Raw genomic sequence first — 22,863 nt, forward strand, 5'->3', positions numbered from 1 at the left:
ACTTTTTTTTCCCTAGTAACCATACTTGGTGAGATACACAGCAATATTAAACTTGCTGTAAAAATGTCTTCACAAATATATATTTACAATTCTTCTAAAAGTATTTTTAAAAAAACTAAACTATATCTGTTTTATGACTACTAGAACCTGTCCATTTTACTGTTTCACGTTGTTTTAAAATGCACATAATTTTAGATGAAATGTCAACAAATCAAAATTATAAATCTCAGCCCATAAGAAAATTGTCCAAAAGGTCTGATGCCTGAGGATTGCTTATAAACTGGATAAAAAAAGCAGTTTTAGAAACCGCAGCTATACTGTAACAAGGAGAAAGGACAACATTATTTTAGGGAAAAATTAGTTCCAACAGGGACAATAGTTTTTCAGTCACCCATCAATGTAACCATAAACAAAAACATCTGAATCAGTATTTAATTTATGACAATTCTCAAATTTATACAAATTTCCTTTAGAAATGGCCTATAGTGTAATCTCCAACAAATTATTAGCCTTGAGATAACACTTTACCTTTATCTTCACAGCTTCCTCACAAGTAAAAGCTTCATATCTCAGCTTTATAATTCAAGAACATTTTGATCTCTAGCACTAGGAAAAGAGTTATGAAGGTTCACTTATCCCTCTGCTTATACTTAAATATACATATAAACTTTTAATCAGAGTATAAAACAATGTAAATAAGTAGAAAATGATTACTAAAGTGCTAGTAAGATGCATACCCGATGTGAAGTCATTGTGTGTTAGATATACCATATATTCTTGATTATAAACTGAGATTTTTGGGCCAAAATAATAAGGGTGTCTGTTTATATTCAAGTCAGCACCCACCTGCCCCCCCTCCTGGACCTGTTGCATACCTCAACTATGCCAGGACAGGAGGGATCCCTCCCACCTCCTGTCCTTGCTGATTCTGAAACATCACACCTCCCTCCTGCCTCCCAGACCTCTAGAAAACCTACCTTGAAAGCCTGGTGGTCCAGCGGTGAACCTGGGCATTAGCAATCTTCCGATGCTCCTGCTCTGTGCAGAGCCGCTATGTAAAATGGCAAGACCACAGGCTGCTGCAAGAACTCGCTGCAGCCCTTTTAGACAGAGGATCTGCATGGGGCAGGAGCATAGGAAGATCACTTCTGCCCCGGTTCACTGCTGCGCCACCAGGGCTTTCAAAGTAGGTTTTCTAGGAATCAGAGAGGTGAGAGGGAGATATGTTGCTTCAGAATCTGCTGGGACAGGAGGCGGGAGGGATCCCTCCTGTTCCGGGCTCACTGCTGGACCACCAGGGATTACGGCAGGCCCAGAACAGGTCTGCAAGGCACCAGGGGAGGGAGAAAAGGGGGACAGGGAGCAGAGCCTGGAAAGGTACTTGAATATAAATTCTCAGTTTATATTTGAGTTAACCTTTTTTTTTCTCCTTTTTAGAAAAAAAAAAAAAAAAGTGGCTACCTCAGTTTATATTTGAATATATATGGTACTTAAGCACTACTGATGGAGTGATTCGCCTTCGTTCTTGCTTGCTTTGGGCATTTCAAAAGATATATTATATCACAAGATTCTAGGTTCTGTGGCGCATGTGTATTTTAACAAACAAAGTTATCTTGCACTATTTCTTTTTCAGCTTTATCAACTGGTAGAGGCATCAGAAAATGACCCGCCAAGATATCTGTTCTGAGTGCAGATAGAACAAATGAACAGTATCTAGCAAGCATAGAAGCACCAGAGTCACATTCACAAGTCAGAAGAATTACACAACTGAATAACTTAGTTAGTACGTACAAAGTATACAGGAAGGCCAGAAATGTAGGAATGATTTGCAAAGAAACCCAGCTTTGCAAGACTAGTTGAAGAACCAGACAAGGAGTCTCCTGTAGAAACCATAGTGCAGCAGCTGACTGAACCGCCCTTGCTGTTGGCTCAATAACTTGGAGGAATTTGGGAATAAGAAAACAAATAACACTGGAACTCAGCTGTGGCAAGCAGGTATGCTTGGTTTAGTAAGTAAATATCAGCAAGTAATGAATGGGTAATTTACTATAAATGTGATGTTTATCTTGCTTGTATAACTGTTGAATGACATTTACCAAGAGCACAAGGGATGAAAATCACTAATGGCACAGCTTAAAGGGTAAACTTGTACGTACTTTATGATATGCATCGTCACACATCATATAGACAAATATAGATCTGTATGTATGTATACACATACAACGTAACATACACTAAATACCAAACAGCAATGTCAATTAGCAATTTAGCAATTAGGTAAGCTTCTCCTCCTTGCTACCCGTCAGTATTTAATGCAGACTTAACTCCTTGCTTAGCAAGAAACATCATCCTCACACAGTGTTCCGATTCTGGAGCAATGCCACCTTATACATCTGCTTCATTATAAATTAGACCTAGAAATCTGCATCCTGATTGGCCAATGGGGTTCCAGGCTGGTGGAGATTTCAGAGCACAAGAATAGAAGTCAAAACTTCCTCCCTTGGTTGCTGGCAATTGTGTTCTGCCTATCTTCTGAGGCACATTCAATAACACTCTTGCATTCAAACTGAAATAAGCTAAGAAACAGCATACAGATAATGTTTAAACAATTAACAAATGCGACATGAAACTTTAACAGCACAGCACAATAAGGCATACAGGAGTAGTGTTATGTCCAAACTTCACACACCCTGATGTCTTAAAACTTGAAAATTATAGGGGTCATTCATAGTTAAAAGATGCTATTTGTCATATTTACCCACTTAAGCATTACATCTTTAGTTAGCTTTCTTGAAACTCTCCCCCCCCCCAAGTTATGTAATGGCCCAGATATTATATACTGTATCAAGAAAATAGATTCCTGTGGCTGAAAACTCCAAAATTTGGGGGGGGGGTGTATTTTGAGAGGCAGTAATGATGAGAAATAGCTAGCATACTATGACTAGAACCCATCTGAGCCATCATAGCTTCGTCTTGACATCTAATATAGTGTTAAAAAAAAAAAATTCCTAGTTCTTTTGTGAGCACATTTTTAGCCAGAAAAAATACTTGTAAACTATCAATTTAATGCAAAGAAATGTGTTATTCTATATAGCATAGGCTTCATGATATTGTTTCACACAATGTTAAATTGATAAACTAAAACAAAAACAAAATTATGCCAAATAAACTACCAGGATTTTATATTAACTTTGTACTTTGTCAAGTGCTAATAAAATATAAAGAATGGCTAAGGGTGATTATTCATGCTATTCTCCAGCACAGCACAACACAAGTTCAGTTCAATATTCCCTAATATGAAGGAGATAGATTGTATGCATACTATTTCCATTGTATGCAATCTCACACAGATTTCATTAGGGAGAACCTAAAAACATACCAGGATGAAAGTCCCCAAAGACTGAACTTGTGCAACCCTGCTCTAACACCTTGCTTTAAACTATGAAGATGATTGTGGGCAGGGTGGGTGAGTTTGGGAGGCAGTACGAAGGATATTAGAAAAATGGTGAGAATAGCTAGCATATGGGGGTTTATGTACATATATAATTGGTGATGTTTTTCATTCATTCTGTGCATAGTTCAGCCTTGTGTTGGCGTACTCTTGGCTTTGTCACTTGGATTTTGCTGTGCTGCAGTTTTTTCCTTATTTTATGTTCACCAATAAAAATTGTTTTGAAAGTAAATTATGACGAAGAGCTTAGAAGTGAATAAAGCACACCTCATTTGCAGAGTCCAAATCTCTGCATAGCGATAATGCACTTAGGAAAAATAATGAACGTAGAGTGCCCTTACACCAGGGAACATCTTTAAAAGCAGGCAACCACAATGCCATTTAACAGCAATTTCAATTTAAAAGCTGTATGCTCCTCTTAATGGGGAGCTTTTTCGTTTCATTTAGTGCAATATATGGCATCTCAGTTGTTTAACTGAGACACTATGCACTCATCCTTTGCTTATATGAGGCAAAGAAAAGAGGTATGAAATGTACGAGCTTCCAACCAAGTCTTGAGGTTCAACCTAGAAGTACCATGGGGGTAGTCCCAAGAAAAAAAACAAACAAAAAAACAAAATACCAGGTGCAACAATCTCTTCAAAGATGTGCTCCACCCTGCACAACTGCCCCGTAGATGCAGATCAAACTTAACTGCATTTGGGGTGGGTCAGCTCCCAAACTGTCCCAGCTGCTTTTGTGTCCTATAATTTTTAGCTAGTATTGTATCAGTTCTTCACAAATTAGTTTAAAAACCTTTAATACAGTTTAAGTCACACTTTGGAAATTTCTTGGGGCACATACTGATGGAGTTATCACATAGTGCCCCCTAGTCTAAGTATGAACTTGGCTGGTACCATTCTTATACAATCTGTAGCCAGGCAGTTGTTTAGTGAGGGCACCATGGCACATCTCTGCAGCTGTATCCCCTTTCAAACCTCTTTAAGGGCAGATTTCTGACAGAAATCATTTATAAAACCTATAATCTCCCTTTCCAAGGTGATTGCGCAACACAACCAGTTACAAACACAGCAAGCTCCAAACAAGGATAAATAATATCACAGATATGGCACCTGAATTCCAAAATGAAACACTTAAAAACAAAAGCACAAGCTGTCTTCCAAACGAAGCAAAATTCGCAATAGAGAGCTGTACCCGGAGTCCTTGGAAGGGGACGATACATCCATGTTACTGCACAAAGCAGTTCCACAGGCTACAGAAATCTGCAGCCTGTTTGTTTGTTCATTTGCTCAAACCGTTAGGATGTGTGCTCCTTGTCTGCACATCACGGCTTTGGAATTCCTTTCCCCCACTTACCAGAAGAGCCTTCTCACTCCAGTCTGATGTCAAGAAAGCTTAGTATGGCTTGCTGTCATTCTTTGAACGTTTCAGCTGTACTTTCAGACGTTTCATCCCAATCTGAAATCCATTCATGGACTGGATGGCTGCCTGGGCTGAGACAGGATTGTCGTAACTTACAAAACCTGAAGATTAGACAAAACTGGCCAATGACTTCACTCTTCTGAAACATCAAATTCCAATTATGTATGCTCAAAACAGGGTGAATGGTTCTATGAGAACTATTTATCTTACAACTATGAAGGAATGCTTCCATCAACCTGACATAATGATCAGCCATTACCTACCAAAACATTTGCTGAGGTTTGTCTGTTTGTCGATGAAAACTTTGGCAGACACAACATTTCCAAACGGTATGAACATCTGTAATATATCCTGGTCGCCAAACTCTTGTGGAAGGTGGTAGATGAACAAGTTGGCTCCCTCTGGACCTTCAAAAACAAATCATCCATCAAAATAAAACCAAGAAAGAAAGCAGAGGACTGCCTAAGAAAAGGAATGTATTACTTCTTTTACAATTCTGAATGTAACCATTGCTCCATCCTCTAAACCAAGTACAACACTATTAACGAACTTGTAAAAATAAATGTGGCAACATCTAGAGCAGGGGTATCAAAGTCGGTCCTTGAGGGCCTCAATCCAGTTGGGTTTTCAGGATTTCCCCAATGAATATGCATTGAAAGCAGTGCATGCAAACCGATCTCATGCATATTCATTGGGGAAATCCTGAAAACCCAACTGGATTGCAGCCCTCGAGGACTGACACCTATGATCTAGAGCAGTGTTTTTCAACATTTTTACACCCGTGGACCGGCAGAAATAAAAGAATTATTTTGTGGACCGGCAAACTACTAGGACTAAAATGTAAAAATCCCGTTTCTGCCCGTCACCTCAGTAACTATAGAAAAATAGACAAATATAGTGCAAAATATAGACAGCAGATATAAATTCTCAAAACTGACACATTTTGATCACTAAATTGAAAATAAAATCATTTTTCCTACCTTTGCTGTCTGGTGATTTCATGAGTCTCTGGTTGCATTTCCTTCTGTCTGTGTATCCTTTCTTTCTTTCTGCACTCAGGCCCAAGAATTGTCCCTTTCTATTCCCTCCCTCTTTCCTTCCTATGTCCTTAGTGCCCCCGGTGCCTCCTTCCCATCTCTTTAGTGCCCCCTTCCCATGTCCTTAGTGCCCCCAGTGCCTCCTTCCCATGTCCTTGGTGCCCCTTCCTGTCTTTAGTGCCCCCAGTGCCTCCTTTCTATGTCCCTCTCACTGCCTTCCACACTTTATCCCACCCCTACCCCAGAAGCCAGCCAGCCTGCCTGTCTGTCTACCTCGCTCCCTCCCTCCCTGGCCAAAGCCAGCCTGCTTGCCTGTCTACCTCCTTCCCTCCCTGCCTCGCAAAAAAAAAGCCTCCCTCCTTCCTTTCCCCATGTCCCCTTCTCTTACCGCCCTGCCACTGCTGCTAAAGCTGACAGGAAGTCTTCTTTCCGACATCAATTCTGACGTCGGAGAGGATGTTCTGGGCCAGCTAGGCAGCGATTGGGTTATAATTTCTACTTTAATGGATTATATGTATAAGAATGTCAAGTGCTGTATATTTTATTAGTAATGTAATGTTTTAATATTAATCACTTGTTTGTCAGTTTTAAAATGATTAAAGAATTAAAAACAAAAAAAAAGAATTGACGTCAGAAAGAAAACTTCCTGTCGGCTTTAGCAACAGCAGGGCAGTAAGAAAAGAGGACCTGGGGAAAGGAAAGAGGGAGGGACAGGAAATTATCGCCTGTCCCGTTGTCCCCGTGCATAGCTTCGGGATGCTGTCCCGAAGCTGTGTGTGGGGACAACGGGACAGGAGGTCTGAAAACGGACCTATGGTCACTTTAATCTTGCCGGCCCTGCGCGGACTGGCAGAAATTTCCTGCAGACCGGCGGTTGAAGAACAGGGATCTACAGGATCTTTTATTCACATTAAGTAATCCTCCAATCTCAGCTTCCCATTCTCATCTATACCTGTCTGAATTCAAGAAAGTGCGAGACAGGCATGTGGGATCTCTTAGGGAGAAGAGGATATAGTGGATGCTTCAGATGGGCAGACTGGATGGACCAATTGGCCTTTATCTGCCATTATGTTTCTGAAATCTCCTACCTAGTGCTCTCTGGCTTTCTGTATCCAGGTTTGTCTTTTATCCTTTTTAATTTGAACATCTTAAATCTGTATTCAAAGCTAACTTATCTTTTTCAGGCAAGTTAAGTGGAGACATCATCTTGTTACCATCAGATTTTACTTCTCACTTGCCTTTAGTAGTACTCATTGATTATATTACACCTACCTTCTTTCTGGCTCCCTGCTGCTGCAAGACCTTGTTGCGTTAAAAGGTTCTGATTATAGAGGCTAGGTAATGCAGCTGCAGCATACTGTTGGATGCCCGAGTAGGCTTGACTTAAGGCCTCCATTGTACTGCCTGTACCATTGGAGAGACCACTGTTACTCAGTCCACCATTCAAGGCAGCCATCCCTGTGCAGAAGCAAATAGGAGAAAAAAAATGAAATGAAATGTCCTGAAATAAATACTAGTCAAATTTGTTGTACAAAATTTAGGGCAGCAAACAACAACAAAAAGTTGAAACAATGTCAGTCAATACATACAATGTTTCAGGATACAAAAGCTAGCCATCTCACCCGCTAAAGAACCAACATTGAGGCCTGATGTAGCACCTGCCAGTGTCTGCAGTGCTCCAAGAGAAGCCATAGGATTAACAGATGAGTTATTACTGGAGTTAGGGGAGGAGCCTGCAAAGGACAGAAAAAGCCTAGTTAACTCACCTGTAGCAGGTGTTATCCAAGAACAGCAGGCAGATATTCTCATATGTGGGTGACGTCATCCACGGAACCCGACATGGACAGTCAAAAGTGTACCGTCACTTTATATCTTTAAGACTGCCCATGCTGCACACATGCTGATATTGTCCTGCCCGTCTTTGGCTCGTAGACCATCAGTTTAGTAAAAAAACAAAGAAGCCAATTAAGGGAGGTGGGAAGTTTGTGAGAATATCTGCCTGCGGTCCTCAAATAACACCTGTTACAGATGAGTAACTATGCTTTATTTGAGGACAAGAGGGTAGCATATTCTCACATATGGGACTCCCTGGCTGCCAGAATCATGCCTCTGAAAAGAGGTTATTGACAATTACCATGAGCCTGGTGAAACGAAAAGGATTGGAGGGAAATTGACATCTAAGTGGAGAATAAATTCTGAAGAACTGTTTGGCCGAACAGACTATCCCATCTGGAATGATTCCCTAAACAACAGTGGGATGTGAAGGTGTGATCTGAAGACCAGGTGGCTGCTTTGCAAATGTGGGAGTGAAACGTAGAAGTTATCATTGCTCACACTTATGTGCAGTGACATGGCCTTCATGTGTCAGCCCCCCCCCCCCCCCCAAGCATAGCAAAAGTAAGTACAGTCTGCCAGCTATGACGAGATGGTTCTCTTGGCAACAGGATTTCCTAGTCTGTTAGGGTTGAATGACAGAAACAGTTGAGTGAAGTTCTATGAGGCTTGGTCTGATCCAAGTAATAAACCAAAGCACATTTACAGTCCAGTGTGTGGAGTGCAGCTTCTCCAGGGAGAGAATGTGGTCTAGGAAAGAAGACAGAGAGAACTATAGACTGTTTAGATCAGGGGTGTCCAACCTGTGGTCCAAGGGCCACATGCGGCCCCGTGAAGTATTTTGTGCGGCCCCAGTCGATGGCGATGCAGTGTTTTCCTCTGCTGCCCCTGGGTGTTTACCATCTTGCCGGCTCCCTCCTCTGTCTTGTGGCAGCATTTGCGCGGCCCCAGAAACATTTTTTTAGGCCAATGCACCCCAGGGAAGCCAAAAGGTTGGACACCCCTGGTTTAGATGAAATTCTGACATTACCTTTGAGAGGAACTTTGGATGAGTACAAAGAACTACTATATCATAATATAATGTTGTATAAGGTGGATCTGACACAATTTGAAGTTCACTGACATTGGTGTGCAGATGTAAGAGATATGAGGAATATAACTTTCCAAGTGGAGATACTTGAGAGATGAGGTTGAGAGTGGTTCAAAGGGAAACTTCATCAGAGTGGAAAGTAGCACATTAAGGTCCCATAGCACTGGAGGAGGCTTGACATGATAAAGGCCTTTTATTAATCTAGAAACTAGAGGAGCCAAGACAATGGCTTTTTGTCTAGTAATGTATGAAAAGCACCGATAGCAATGAGGTGAACGCTGACTGAAGCAGTTTTAAGATCAGAGTTGGAAAGGTGCAGGAGAGTCAAGCACCAACGGTAGAGGGCATGTGATCGGATCCAGCGAGTGATGATTACACCAGACTGTGAAGTAAGCCTTTCCCTGCATCACACTTACTTGTACTAGATGCCCCACAATGTGACCTTACTCTGCCTCCCTTCCACCTAACAATATTCATGTACTCAAAGACTTCACTGCTTTCTCCCGCTGAATTTCCAGCCCTTCTTATTGTAAACTGCCCCTTAAATGTGAATGTGACTTTATTCTATCTCCCCTCCTCCCTACAAATATTCATGTACTCAAAGACTTCATTGTTCTTTTCGCTGAATGTCCAGCTCTTCTTATTGTAAACCGCCTCGAACTACTTTGGCGGTATATAAACAATAAATTATTATTATTATTGTTACTTGAAGCAGCACTGCGTGGAATGTTTTCTAGAAGCTTCAATATTTGCCGACACTGGTGCAGATAGTGGGAAACAAATACAGAAACAATACAGAAAAAGAATCCAAGTGGGGTGTGGGAATTGTGCACATCAACCTTGGAAACAACAATTTTTATTAATGTAGATTCAAATAAAAACTAAGCACATATATAAATATATAAATAGAAGGATAAAATGTCCTTAGTCTTTAGGGACTCGACAGTCCATGTTTCGGCCTCCAATTGGAGGCCTGCTTCAGGGGTGATGAAGTAGATCCACTAGATGTCGCTGTGGCACTTAAAACGCAAACTGCAAACTCTGAACTGCCTTGAGTATGGAGGCTGTTGAGATGGGCTCCCCAGCTGAGCATGGAAGTATTCATTGTTAGTGTTTTTTGATGTGGTGGAGTAAGGAAAAGAAGGCACCTGGAAAGACTGGCTGGTGATAATCACCATAGAAGAAGGCTTGAAGTTTCTTGCAGTTGTTGGGATATAGGTCCCATAGCTTGAGACCATTGGGTTGAGTGTGTCCATCGAGGAATCCCGAGATGTAGATGGGCAAATGGAGCCACGTGAACTGTAGATGTCATGTGGCCGAGTGATGTGCTGGACAGAGGATACTTTCTGACAGATTTGGATCAGAGTGACGAAACTGTTGTGGGAGAAAGGCAGGCACAAGCTTGAGCTGTGTCCAGAACTGCTCCTGTGAACTCCAGTTTGAGTGGATTGGAGATTGGTTTTCGTAATTGACTGAAAATCCGAGAAGTTCTAGGAGATGTACTAAAGTCATGGCTTGTTGAGCTTGCTCAGATGTTGGAGCTTTGATAAGCAATCTTCTAGATAAGGGAACACATGAAAACTGTGTAAATGAAGGAGTGCAGCTACTATTACTAAGCATTTTGGGCCAAATTCTGTAAATGGTGCCTAGACAGCACCTACTGACGCCTAAATTAATTGCTTTAATTGGTGCAGTAATTGAATGCACTATTGAAAACGGATTTTAAAAAATAGGTGCCAGAATCACAACTATAGCATGGTGCCTAGTGATGCCCAAGGTCAAAGCATGTGTGTTTACGGACGGAGATGACTGTCGGCGTCACTATGCGTGATTCTCCAAAAAACTCAAGCGCTAGAAAGCTTTAAAACCCTGGCCTACATAACTGGCACCAATTGTGATTGACACATGGCTGGTACCATTTACAGAATCCAGGTCTTTATGAATACTCTGGGTGCTGATGTCAGTTTATATGGAAGCACTGGGTACTGAAAGTGGCGTGTTCCCACCCAAAAGCAAATATATTTCCTGTGGGCTAGGAGGATGGAAATGTATGTGTAGACCTCCTTGAGGTTTAGAGAGCAGAGCCAGCTGTTCTTTTCTAACAGTGGTAATAGGGTTCCCAGAGAAACCATGTGAAATTTCTCCTTCAAGTATTTGTTGAAGAGTGTGGAGGTCTCACAATTGGATGGAGAGCTCTGGTCTTTTTTTGATATGAGGAAATAACTGAGTAGAACCCTTGGCCCCTCTCCTGAAGAGGTACTTGCTCGACGGCATTGAGCTGGTTGAGGGAGGAGAGCTCCAGATGAAGGAAGTTCTTCTGATGGGAGTTGAAACAACTCTTGGAGGATGGTATGGAAGTTTTTTCTGTAAAATGTAGGGTATAGTCCTGTATCACTTCAAGGACCTAGTGATCTGATGCTATCAGGGACTATCGATGATGAAAGTGAGCAAGTCGACCTCCTATGGGAAGAATCTGAGGAAAAGGTTGGGAAAGACTGGCTAGGCTCTCTAGTACAGAGTCAAAAAGACATTTGGACTGAGGTTGTGACTGAGTCTTTTGTGTTCTTTGCTGACTAGGACGTTTCTGAGTGGGAGATCGAGAGGATGTGAGAGGTTGACTATATCTACGCTTGGTATAATAAGTAGAGCATCTGGTTGTGCTGCAATATTTCCTGGGCACCTGATCCCAGGTTGACTTGGAAGAGGATAAGGTAGTCATGCAGTCCTCAGGTTTTTTCATCTTTTGTGTTGCCTCCTTTATACAGTCTCCAAATAAATGTCTCCTATGTAAACTGCTTTGAGTGTGGTTGTAAAACTACAAAAAGGCAGTATACAAGTCCAAATCCCTGTGTATATCCCTGTGTAGAAAGGCAATCTTGTACATTAGCATCGAGGTCAGAGATTCTAAGCCATGCTTGCTTAAGCATGGCAATAAACACTGTTGATGTGTGAGAGGCTACGTCAAAAGTGGAACACACCGTGTATTTTCTTGTCTCTAGCAGGTCATTTGAGAGATGTTGGTAGGAGTTTAGATGCTCTGACAGTATGTATTGCTCAGAAATAGACATTTTCTGGATGAGAGATTTCATATAAAATGTTATAAAATTGTAGTTCAGTATTCTGTTGGCTAGTATAGAACCCTGGAACACGCTGCGCCCAAAGTTATTAAGAGTTCTGCCTTCTCTTCTTGGTGGAGAGCTTGCATAAGTTCTAGAACTGTTTGCTTATTTTTAATGCAGACTCTACAACTAAGGACTGGTGTTGCAATTTCGGCCTGTCAAAGCCTGGGCAAAATTGGATCCTATACAAGGTATTCAACTTGTATGGAGCTACTGGACAGGTAGTGGTGCTTTCCAATTCTTAAATAATGCCTCTTTCATTAGAGTCCTTAGGCCACTCTTTGTAGTTTAGACTGTGCATTAGCTCTGCTTAAGGTTTTGTTTCTGATTTCATATTTATGGGAAATGCTTGTCCCATCTGTTTGATAAATTCAGTGAGGACCTTCTACAAGGAGGTGGAGGAGATGGATCAGGAGATATACCATAAAACTCTTCTGCAGATAAGTCTAGATAATCAAAAGTAGAGCAATGAGACAAATTGGAATCAAATCCTCTACATCAGGTCTTGGAGATGGAAAACGTTGAAGCAATTGTCAAGGTGGGCTGGGTCAAGAACTGGTTTGGTGGAAGGCGATAGAAGGTAGTGATCAATGGAGATCGCTCTGAGGAAAGGGATGTTACCAGTGGTTTACCTCAAGGTTCTGTTTCTGGGCCTGTTCTTTTTAACATTTTTATAAAAAATATTGCTGAAGGGCTTTCGGTAAGATTTGCCTCTTTGCAGATGATACCAAAATCTGCAATAGAATAGACACCCAGGATGGTGTGAATAACATGAAGAAAGACCAGGCAAAGCTTGAAGAATGGTCTGAAATTTGGCAGCTAAAATTTAATGTTAACAAATGCAAGGTCATGCATTTGGGTTGCAAAAGCCCAAGAGAACGGTACAGTTTAGGGAGTGAAGAACTTATGTGCACAACAGAAGAGCGAGACTTGGATGTGATTGAATGTGATGATCTTAAGGTAGCATAACAGGTTGTAAGGTGATGGTGAAAACTAGATGGATGCTAGGGTGCATAGGGAGAGGTATAGCCAGTAGGAAAAAGGAGGTATTGATGCCCCTGTATACAATTCTGGAGACTGCACCTTCAAAAAGATATAAACAGGATAGTCATTTCCAGAGGAAGGTTACTAAACTGGTGCATGGTCTTCATCATAAGGTGTATGGGGACAGACTTAAAGATCTCAATCTGAATACTTTGGAGGAAAGGCAGGAGAAGGGAGATATGATAGAGAGACAGGTAAATATGCACGAGTCGAGTCTCTTTCATTTGTTCACTCTCTCCAAAGTAGGGAGAACGAGAGGGCATTCTCTAAAATTGAAAGGGGATAGATTCCGTACAAACGTAAGGAAGTTCTTCTTTACCCAGAGAGTGGTAGAAAACTGGAACGCTCTTCCGGAGTCTTGTCATAGGGGAAAACACCCTCCAGGGATTCAAGACCAAGTTCGACAAGTTCCTGCTGAACTGGAATGTACGCATGTAGGGCTAGTCTCAGGGCGCTGGTCTCTGACCAGAGGGCCACCACGTGAGCGAATTGCTGGGCACAATGGACCACTGGTCTGACCCAACAGTGGCAATTTTTATGTACAGAAAGGGTGGTAGATGCATGGAACAGTCTCCAGGTAAAGGTGGGGGAGACAAGAGACTGATTTCAAGAAAATCTGGGATAGGCACATAGGATCTCTTAGAGAGAGGAAGTGATAATGGTTGCTGCGGATGGGCAGACTGGATGGGTCATTTGGTCTTTATCTGCCATCATGTTTCTATAATTTATAAGTCATTAGAGAGTTGCTAATGTTAGGGAAAATTACTGACAAGAAATCAAATGACTAATGAGCCAAATAAGGACCTAGTGGCAAAATTCCGTCATATGTAATTATCATTGGATCTTAACGAAGTAATTGTATTGTAATTGGAAGATGTACTAACTTACATATGAATAATAATAAATGAAATGTCGTCATGAAGTTAATAAAACAGTGTACAGCCCATGGCTCAAGATGACTTGGTTCGGCTTCTACCAGTTAGCAAATCACTAAGAGCTTCATTAGGCCTTATTGTTTTAACCTGAAAGCACAGTTACTTACCGTAACAGGTGTTATCCAGGGACAGCAGGCATATATTCTCACATGTGGGTGACGTCATCTACAGAGCCCCAGCGCGGACAGCTTTTCAAGCAAACTTGATTGAAGTTTCAAGTTTGCTACACTGCACCACGCATGTGCATGCCTTCTTGCCCACTAGAGGGCGCATCCCCACCTCGTGGTCCTCAGTTCCATAACCAGCAAAGAAGCCATCCCCGGGGAGGAGGGCGGGTTGTGAGAATATATACCTGCTGTCCCTGGATAACACCTGTTACGGTAAGTAACTGTGCTTTATCCCAGGACAAGCAGGCATGATATTCTCACATGTGGGTGACCTCCAAGCTAACCAAAAAAGGGCAGGTGGGAGGATGGCAATTAGGAAAACAGGTTACGTAACACCGACTGGCCAAACCAGCCGTCGCTTCTGGACAAAGTGTCCAGACAGTAGTGGGAGGTGAACGTATGAACCGAAGACCAAGTGGCAGCTTTACATATGTCCTCCACAGGAGTAGACCGGAGGAAAGCAACAGAAGCTGCCATAGCCCGGACCTTATGCCCCGTGACTCGACCATGGAGCGTGAGACCAGCCTGAGCGTAGCAAAAAGAAATACAAGCAGCCAACCAGTTGGACAAGGTGCGCTTGGAAACAGGATGTCCCAACCGATTAGGATCAAAGGACAAAAACAATTGAGGAACCTTCCGATGAGACTTGGTACGTTGGAGATAAAAAGCCAACGCCCTCTTACAGTCAAGTGTGTGAAGCGCCGCCTCACCAGGATGAGAGTGGGGCTTCGGAAAGAACACCGGAAGGACAATGGACTGATTGAGGTGGAAATCAGACACAACCTTAGGCAAAAATTTAGGATGGGTGCGATGAAACACAGTAAAAGGTGGATCCGCAACCAAAGCCTGCAGCTCACTAATCCGACGAGCGGATGTGAGCGCAAGCAAAAAGACCACCTTCCAAGTGAGAAACTTAAGATGAGATTTGTCGATAGGTTCAAAAGGAGGCTTCATCAGTTGAGCTAAGACCACATTAAGATCCCAAACTACAGGAGGAGGTTTCAGAGGAGGATGGACATTCACGAGACCCCTCATGAAACGAGTTACCAGAGGATGAAGAGAGAGAGACCGACCCTCGAGATGCCGATGGAACGCCGCAATGGCACTGAGATGCACCCGAATGGAAGTTGTCTTCAGTCCAGACTTAGACAGATGCAACAAATATTCCAGCACCGAAGACACTGGAACAGAACTCGGGTCCAGATGGTTCGAGGAACACCAGGATGAAAATCTGGTCCACTTCTGGGAATAACAAAGCCTAGTCGAGACCTTGCGTGAGGCTTCCAAAATCTCCCTCACCGACTGAGAAATAGGAACCGAAGTCAAGGGGAAAGGAACCAAGCGGTCAGATGTAATGACTGAAGATTGGGATGTAACAGCGAACCCCGACTCTGAGACAGCAGAGAGGGAAAAACAGGCAGAAGCAGCGGTTCCCTGACACTGAGCTGAAGGAGCAGGGAGAACCAATGCTGTCTGGGCCAACGAGGCGCAATGAGAATCATAGTGGCTCTGGTCGATTTGAGATGTACCAACGTTCTCAAGATTAGAGGAAAGGGAGGGAACGCGTAAAGGAACCTCCCCCCCCAGTCGAGAAGAAAGGCGTCGGCCTCGAGACGGTCCGGGGAGAACATCCGAGAACAATAGAGGGGCAGTTTGCGAGTCTCTGGGGAGGCAAACAGGTCCACCTGAGGAGTCCCCCAGCGGTCGAAGACCTCGCGCAGAACCCGGGAGTTCAGCGACCACTCGTGCGGCTGGAGAAGACGACTGAGTTTGTCTGCCAGACAGTTCCTCTCTCCCTGAATGTAAACGGCACGTAGGAAGACGTTCTGGAGACCGCCCATTCCCAAAGGCGCAGGGCTTCTCGGCACAGGGACCAAGAGCCCGTTCCCCCCTGCTTGTTCACATAATACATAGCCACCTGGTTGTCCGTCTGCACGAGGACTACCTGATCGTGTAGCAAGTGGCAGAACGCTCGAGCCGCTAGAAAAATGGCCCGAAGCTCCAACACATTGATGTGACAAAGACGATCCTCTGCCGACCATAGACCCTGAGTCCGCAGACCGTCGAGATGAGCCCCCCACGCGTACTCCGAGGAGTCCGTGGTCAGGACCTTGTGATGCGGAGGAACGAGAAAGAGCAAACCCCCGGAAAGATTGGAAGAGTTGGTCCACCAACGGAGCGAGCGTCTCAAAGAAGGAGTCACCGTTATCGGACAAGAGACTGGGTCGCGATCCTGACGCCACTGCGAGGCCAAGGTCCACTGAGGAAGCCTCAGATGCAAGCGGGCGAACGGAGTCACGTGGACCGTCGATGTCATGTGGCCCAGAAGAACCATCATGCGCTGAGCCGATACTACGGGCATCAGCGAAACCTGGCGACTCAATTGAAGCAGTGCCTCCAACCGAGGGGGGGGGGGGGAGGAACGAACGAAGGCGAACCGTGTCCAGCACGGCTCCGATAAACTGAAGGGATTGAGTCGGGCACAATTGAGACTTGGGGAAGTTCACTTCGAACCCCAGACGTTGAAGGAAGATGATAGTCTGTCGGGTCGCTGAGATAACCCCCTCCCTGGTCGACGCCTTGATCAGCCAATCGTCCAGGTAGGGAAAGACCTGTAGCCCCCGAGATCTCAGGGCTGCAGCGACCACCACCATACACTTCGTGAAGACTCGAGGGGACGAAGCCAGTCCGAAGGGGAGGACCCGATATTGAAGGTGCAACTCCCCCACCTGAAACCGTAAGAATTTGCGGAAGGCGGGATGCACCGGAACATGAGTATATGCTTCCTTTAAGTCTAGGGAGCACATCCAATCCCCTTCCCCCAAAAGAGGATACAACACCGGAAGCGACAACATACGGAACTTCTCCCGGACCAGGAACTTGTTGAGCTTCCGGAGGTCCAAAATGGGGCGTAAGTCCCCGGTCTTCTTTGGGACCAAAAAGTAACGGGAGTAAAACCCCCGCCCCCGTTGGTCGGGGGGTACAGGTTCCACCGCCCGAAGGCTCAACAAGGCCCTCGCTTCCGCGAGAAGAAGAGGAAGTTGGGCTTGATTGAATGGGTAAGCCCCCGGCGGATGTTCCGGCGGCGTGGCTGAGAAATTGAGCGAGTAGCCCTCGGAGATAATCCGGAGCACCCAAGCATCTGATGTGATCCCGGTCCAGGCCGCATAAAAGGCTCGGAGCCGACCCCCTATAGGAAGGGGGTTCGGCGAGTGCGGAGGGGGCCCGCCCCCATCCGCACATCCTGTCAAAAAGATGGCGCCGGCTTGGATGCCCCCTGCGCCTGAGGTTTTTGTTGGCCTCCCCTATCTTGTTGTGGCGGGCGCCGGGGCGGAGGTCTAGAGAAGGCCGGCGTGGACTTCTGGGGGTATCGCCTTGGGGGAGGCCGGAATGGCTTCTGCGGCGGGGCCCGAGGTTTAGGACGGACCAAGGAGGCAAGGGAGCGCTCCTGTTCCGACAGACGTTTGGTCGCCACCTCCAGGGACTCATCAAATAATTCAAAGCCAATACAGGGTAGATTGGCCAGACGTTCCTGCAAGTTCGGGTCCATGTCCAGGGTACGTAGCCATGCCAGCCGGCGCATTGCCACTGCAAAGGCGGATACCCTGGAGGTCAGTTCAAATGCGTCGTAGACAAGCGTGAAACAGGTACAGACGCAGCTGAGATAAGTTGGACATGAAAGTGGCAAAACCCTCCTTGTGGGAATCCGGCATGACCCCTTGATAACGAGGCAAGTCTTTGACCATGCTTCGAAGATAAGAGGAAAACGTAAAGGCATAATTAAGGACCCTGGTAGCCATCAATGAGTTGGAATAGAGGCGACGACCAAACTTGTCCAGGGTCCGTCCCTCCCGTCCGGGCGGGACCGCCGCCGAGACCTTAGCGGGCTGCGACTTCTTCAGCGCCGACTCAACAAGCAACGACTGGTGAGACAGTTGTGCTTTCTCGAAGCCCTTACATGGGATGGTCCGGTACTTGGACTCCATCTTAGAAGGCACCGCTGTGACTGTAAGAGGGGAGTCCAAATTTCTCAGGAAGGTCTGGTGGAGGACCTTATTGAGAGGCAGACGAGGAGTTTCTCTCGGGGGAGTGGGCAAGTCTTGTTCCTTCAAAAACTCCTTCGTGTACTGGGACCCAGCAAGCAAGTCCAGGTCCAAGGCCTGTGCCATATCCTGCACGAATTTTGAGAAGGAAGAGGGCCTAGCAGGCGGGGAAAGAGTACGCGAAGTCCGAGCCGCCAAGAAAGAGGGGGAGGCCTCGTGGGAATACCGAGGCTCCCTACCAGACCCCGATCCCCAGGAGGCCGTACCGAGCGACCTCGAAGGGGTCGGGGACCGCCTATGCCCCGAGGAGCCCTTGGGGGAAGTCCCCGGGGTATGAGGAACCGAGGCCCATCCCCTCCGTCTCGGTGAGGAGTCTCTCGAACCCCTTCCCCCGGGGGACCGGAAAAGATTATCGAGGCGGAGCTCCAAGACACGCAATGTCTCACCCCCGGTCGGCGAGGAGCGACCGCGTCTCCGAGGGGAAGCACGAGAACGCTTGGGTTTCCTCGGCCGACGCCTCGCCCGAGGTCGACCCGAGGGCGAGGAGCCCCGGGAGGACCTCGAGGAAGAGGACGTGGAAGAGATCCTCCTAACCCGACGCACCTTGTCCCGAGGCCTGACACTCCTCTCAGGCTGGTCAACCGAGGTCGAGGGCAAGGTCGGGGTCGAGGTCGGCAGACCCCCGGGGGCCGAAGCCGATGGCACCGAGACCGAGGCCGCCGACGCCGGGGCAGTCGAGGCCGGAGCAGTTGAGGCCGAAGCCTGCTGCAGGTGCGCGAGGGCCCCGGACAGCTCCGAGGCAATCAGCGCTCGGAGCAAGTCCTGGAAGGCCGGAACCTCCATCATGGCTGGCAGGTCCGGGGCCGAGGAGTGCTCCCTGGAGGGCGACCTCGGTCTCGAGTATTCCCTCAGGGCACTAGGCTTTGCTACTCGGGGCGGGGCAGAGGACGACCCACCCGCAGTCGAGGAGCCCGAGGATGGCTTCTTCGCCGACCCTGGAGTCGAGGATGGAAGGGAGGACTTACCCGAAGCAGGCGTGGTCGAGGCAGCAGGCTTGGAGGAAGTCGAGGGTCGAGGCGAAGTCGAGGGTCGAGGCGAGGTCGAGGGACCGGAGGCCGAGGTCGAGGCCGGGGCCGAAGCCGACGTCGAGGCCTTCCCCGCCGCGGGGACCGCAGAGAAGAGCTCCGCCATCCGGGCACGGCGTCGGCGGAGGGCTCTAGTCTGAAAAGTTGAGCACCTATCACAGGACTCCGTAGGATGCTCAGGACCCACACAAACCAAGCACCACCGGTGAGGATCGGTAATTGAGAGCAACCGATGGCACCGGGTGCACTTTTTAAAGCCCGTCAAGGGACGGGACATGGACACAAAAACCGGCCGGGAACGAACGAGGTCCCGCGGCCGCGGCTACCGGGAGCCCCCGGAGCCGAACAAATCCTTTTTTTTTTGACGGAAACTGAAACAAAAAGAAAGAAAAAAGCAAAGTAAGCACAGCGACCGAGAAACAAACACTCAGCCGCGGTGTCAGAAGGCTAAAATCGAAGAGCACAAATTCCACAGGGCTTCTGGCTCCGCGGAAAAAACTGAACTGAGGACCACGAGGTGGGGATGCGCCCTCTAGTGGGCAAGAAGGCATGCACATGCGAGGTGCAGTGTAGCAAACTTGAAACTTCAATCAAGTTTGCTTGAAAAGCTGTCCGCGCTGGGGCTCCGTAGATGACGTCACCCACATGTGAGAATATCATGCCTGTTTGTCCTGGGATAATTTGTGTATCTTGTTGTTCTTTGGTCTCTCTCACAGATGGAAGAAAGGGTTACGGAGGGGGTAGGGGGGGGGGTTTAGAAAATCTGTCCATGCAGTTTTTCAGAGCAATCAGGATGGGAAGGCACCAGCACATGTGCGGTACGAGTAAAGATTTAAGGTGACAGAACACTTTTTGACTGTCCATACCAGATTCCATGGATGTCACCCATTTTGTGAAAATATGCTCTCTACTTGTCCTCAGATAATATAGATTTCAATACAGTACCTTTCCAATAGCCAACAAATTGACATTTTAATCATCAATGTACATCAACACATGCTTCTCACCCTATACCTCATTTCACCCAGACCTATGAAGCAACTGTTGAAATATGTTTAAACTGATAAAAAGCAAAAATATTAGTCTCACCACACATTAATCAACCGCAGTGAAATGAACAGCAATCAACGTGTATATACAATTAAACAGAATGTTGAAATTGCAACAGAACAGGACAAGATAACTAGTGAAGAGAAGGTAGTGAGTATTGTACATACCCGAGGAGGCTAAGAGAGGCTAATAGAAGACCCTGGGTAGCATAAATCATGAGTCATATTACTGCCCGATTACCAGGTGCCTTTTATAAAATGTCTTTAGATTTTGCTTGTTCTTTCTCCTCCCTCTAGCTTTTTGATTTTAAGGGGTTTCTGAGGATTTCTTTCCTCTTTTTTTCAGTCAGCTGTATTCTGTGTTGTTGAGAGTCCCCTGAAGCAGCCTTTGTGGTGAAACAAGGTGTCCTTGTTAGGACTCTTGTCAGCGTGACAGCTATATGGTTATATGGGAAACTCCTCCATAAGATGGATTAGCAGCCTATCTTAGACTGCTAGTGCTGGAAGATCATGCTATCTGAATATAGACCTAATTTTTAAGGTAAATGCATTTTTTATTTTGTACATATTATAATGATAAAGTGATTGGAACAATTTATGTTTCTCCAGCGTTCAAACGATTACACTGGTTATCAATTAACTTTCGAATTCAGTAAAAGTTTTGACAATTATATATCAGGTAATTTATGGAAAGGCACCCTGGTATCTGACCCAAGTTTTGAAGAAGTACTTGCCGGCACGTCCGTTGAGATCACAGTCAGCAATGAAACTGTCAACTGAGTCTGTTGGAGAAACACACTATAAGAGAACGCAAGTGACAGCAATATCAGTGGCAGGTCCACAGTTATGGAATTGCTTGCCTGGCTATTTGAGGTTATGTAGCGATGTTAAATCTTTTAGGAGAGATCTGAAAACAAGTAAATCTGTGGAGACAGTTTGTTGGAAGTGTGTGTGGGAATTGTTGTCGTCAAATTGATATGCAGTTTATGTCTGTTTTATTGTAATCTGCTTAGGTTTTAAGCGGAATAGAAATTTTAAAAAAGAAATAAAATACTATGTCAAATTGGGGCTTGAAGCTAAATACCCCTGTGCATGGACTTTATATGAGTGTACTTTATGGTAATGGAGTTGTTGTTTTTTAGGACTGTGTGATGGTAACTGTTTTGTGAGATCCTGTGTTATTTTGAGGACTCGTATAGGGTTTTTTCCCCATTTATAGTGCATGGCCTCTATGTGATCATTTAGTTTTTGGGCGATGATTCTGTAAATATTATGTAACTTTATATACAGATATTTCACTCCACCTCATCAATTCAAGCTAATCATGTTAATCTTCTCATTTGCTGTGCACTTTTTTTCGCTTAGTTTCCTCCTCCTACTTTAGGTTTCAAGCTCAGTAAACTTTTATACTGCTATGGCATCACAAGCCTTTCTTCAAAACTGCTTGCACATTTTTTCCCTCTATTTTATATCCTTTCCCACTTACTTTAGTCCAGTCATTCCAACAGTCTTTGGGGAGCATAAAGCAAAGGTTCATTTAGGAATTCTGCAATCATAGACCAATATCTGGCCACTAGGGGGTAATTTTATAAAGCATTTTCTGCACATAAAACACATTTTACAGTTGGCAAAGGAGAAATTGGTTCTTACCTGCTAATTTTCTCTCTTTTAGTCTCCCCAGACTGGCACAGAGCAGATGGGTTTTATGTTCCTCTGCCAGCAGGTGGAGACTGAGACATTGACTTTTGGCTACAGTACAAGTAGGCTGTGCAGTTCCATTTACAATCAGTCTAACAAACAGCCAAGCAAAAACTAACTAGGCTGAATAACAGCATACCAACTCCACATGCACGTGGAGAAGACATACATAGTAACATAGTAGATGACGGCAGATAAAGACCCGAATGGTCCATCCAGTCTCCCCAACCTGATTCAATTTAAATTTTTTTTTTATTATTATTTTTTTTCTTCTTAGCTATTTCTGGGCAAGAATCCAAAGCTTTACCCGGTACTGTGCTTGGGTTCCAACTGCCGAAATCTCTGTTAAGACTTACTCCAGCCCATCTACACCCTCCCAGCCATTGAAGCCCTCCCCTGCCCATCCTCCACCAAACGGCCATACACAGACACAGACCGTACAAGTCTGCCCAGTAACTGGCCTACATAGGAAAATGTCTGAATTGCACTGTTGGATACTGATTAGAACAAGAACCTTCCAGCAACACCCCACAGTTCGCCAGCTAAACCAAGTGCCACTGCTCTTACTATACTCCCCAACAACCAAGACAACAAAATCCCACAGAAAAACACAAACATTTAACTCTTTGCAAAACACCACCAAACCAAATGACAGAGTGAGGTCTCTGCCGGTCTGGAGGGACTAAAAGAAAGAAAATTAGCTGGTAAGAACCTAATTTATTCTTCTTTAGCGTCCATCCAGATCAGCAAAGAACAAATGGGATGTACCAAAGCAGTACCCAAAGGGCCGCCACAAGAACATGCTCACCCAACACCACGTCACAACATGCCTGAATATCCACATGGTAGTGGCGAACAAAGGAATGAAAAGACCAAACCACAGCTTTACA

At 45.3% G+C, this 22,863-nt stretch overlaps 1 protein-coding gene across 16 annotated transcripts in view; it reads right to left on the reverse strand.

Annotated features, from left to right (window-relative positions):
* Positions 1-22,863, reverse strand: part of CELF1 (CUGBP Elav-like family member 1) — a 120,857-nt gene that overhangs the window by 7,629 nt on the left and 90,365 nt on the right. For 10 of the 16 annotated variants that reach the window (XM_033928123.1, XM_033928125.1, XM_033928128.1 and 7 more), the window contains 5 exons: positions 21,010-21,057; positions 7,533-7,643; positions 7,183-7,368; positions 5,137-5,280; positions 4,808-4,974 (listed from right to left, as the gene is read on the reverse strand). In XM_033928123.1, coding sequence (XP_033784014.1) covers positions 4,847-4,974; positions 5,137-5,280; positions 7,183-7,368; positions 7,533-7,643; positions 21,010-21,057 — 617 coding nt within the window. In that variant the 3' untranslated portion in view covers positions 4,808-4,846. Of the gene's footprint in view, positions 1-1,256; positions 2,577-4,807; positions 4,975-5,136; positions 5,281-7,182; positions 7,369-7,532; positions 7,644-21,009; positions 21,058-22,863 lie in introns of those variants that run through there. The other 6 variants (XM_033928122.1, XM_033928120.1, XM_033928121.1 and 3 more) reach the window with 3 other exon arrangements.

This window comes from Geotrypetes seraphini, chromosome 19 (genome assembly GCF_902459505.1).
Source record: "Geotrypetes seraphini chromosome 19, aGeoSer1.1, whole genome shotgun sequence".
Lineage (NCBI taxonomy): Eukaryota > Metazoa > Chordata > Amphibia > Gymnophiona > Dermophiidae > Geotrypetes > Geotrypetes seraphini.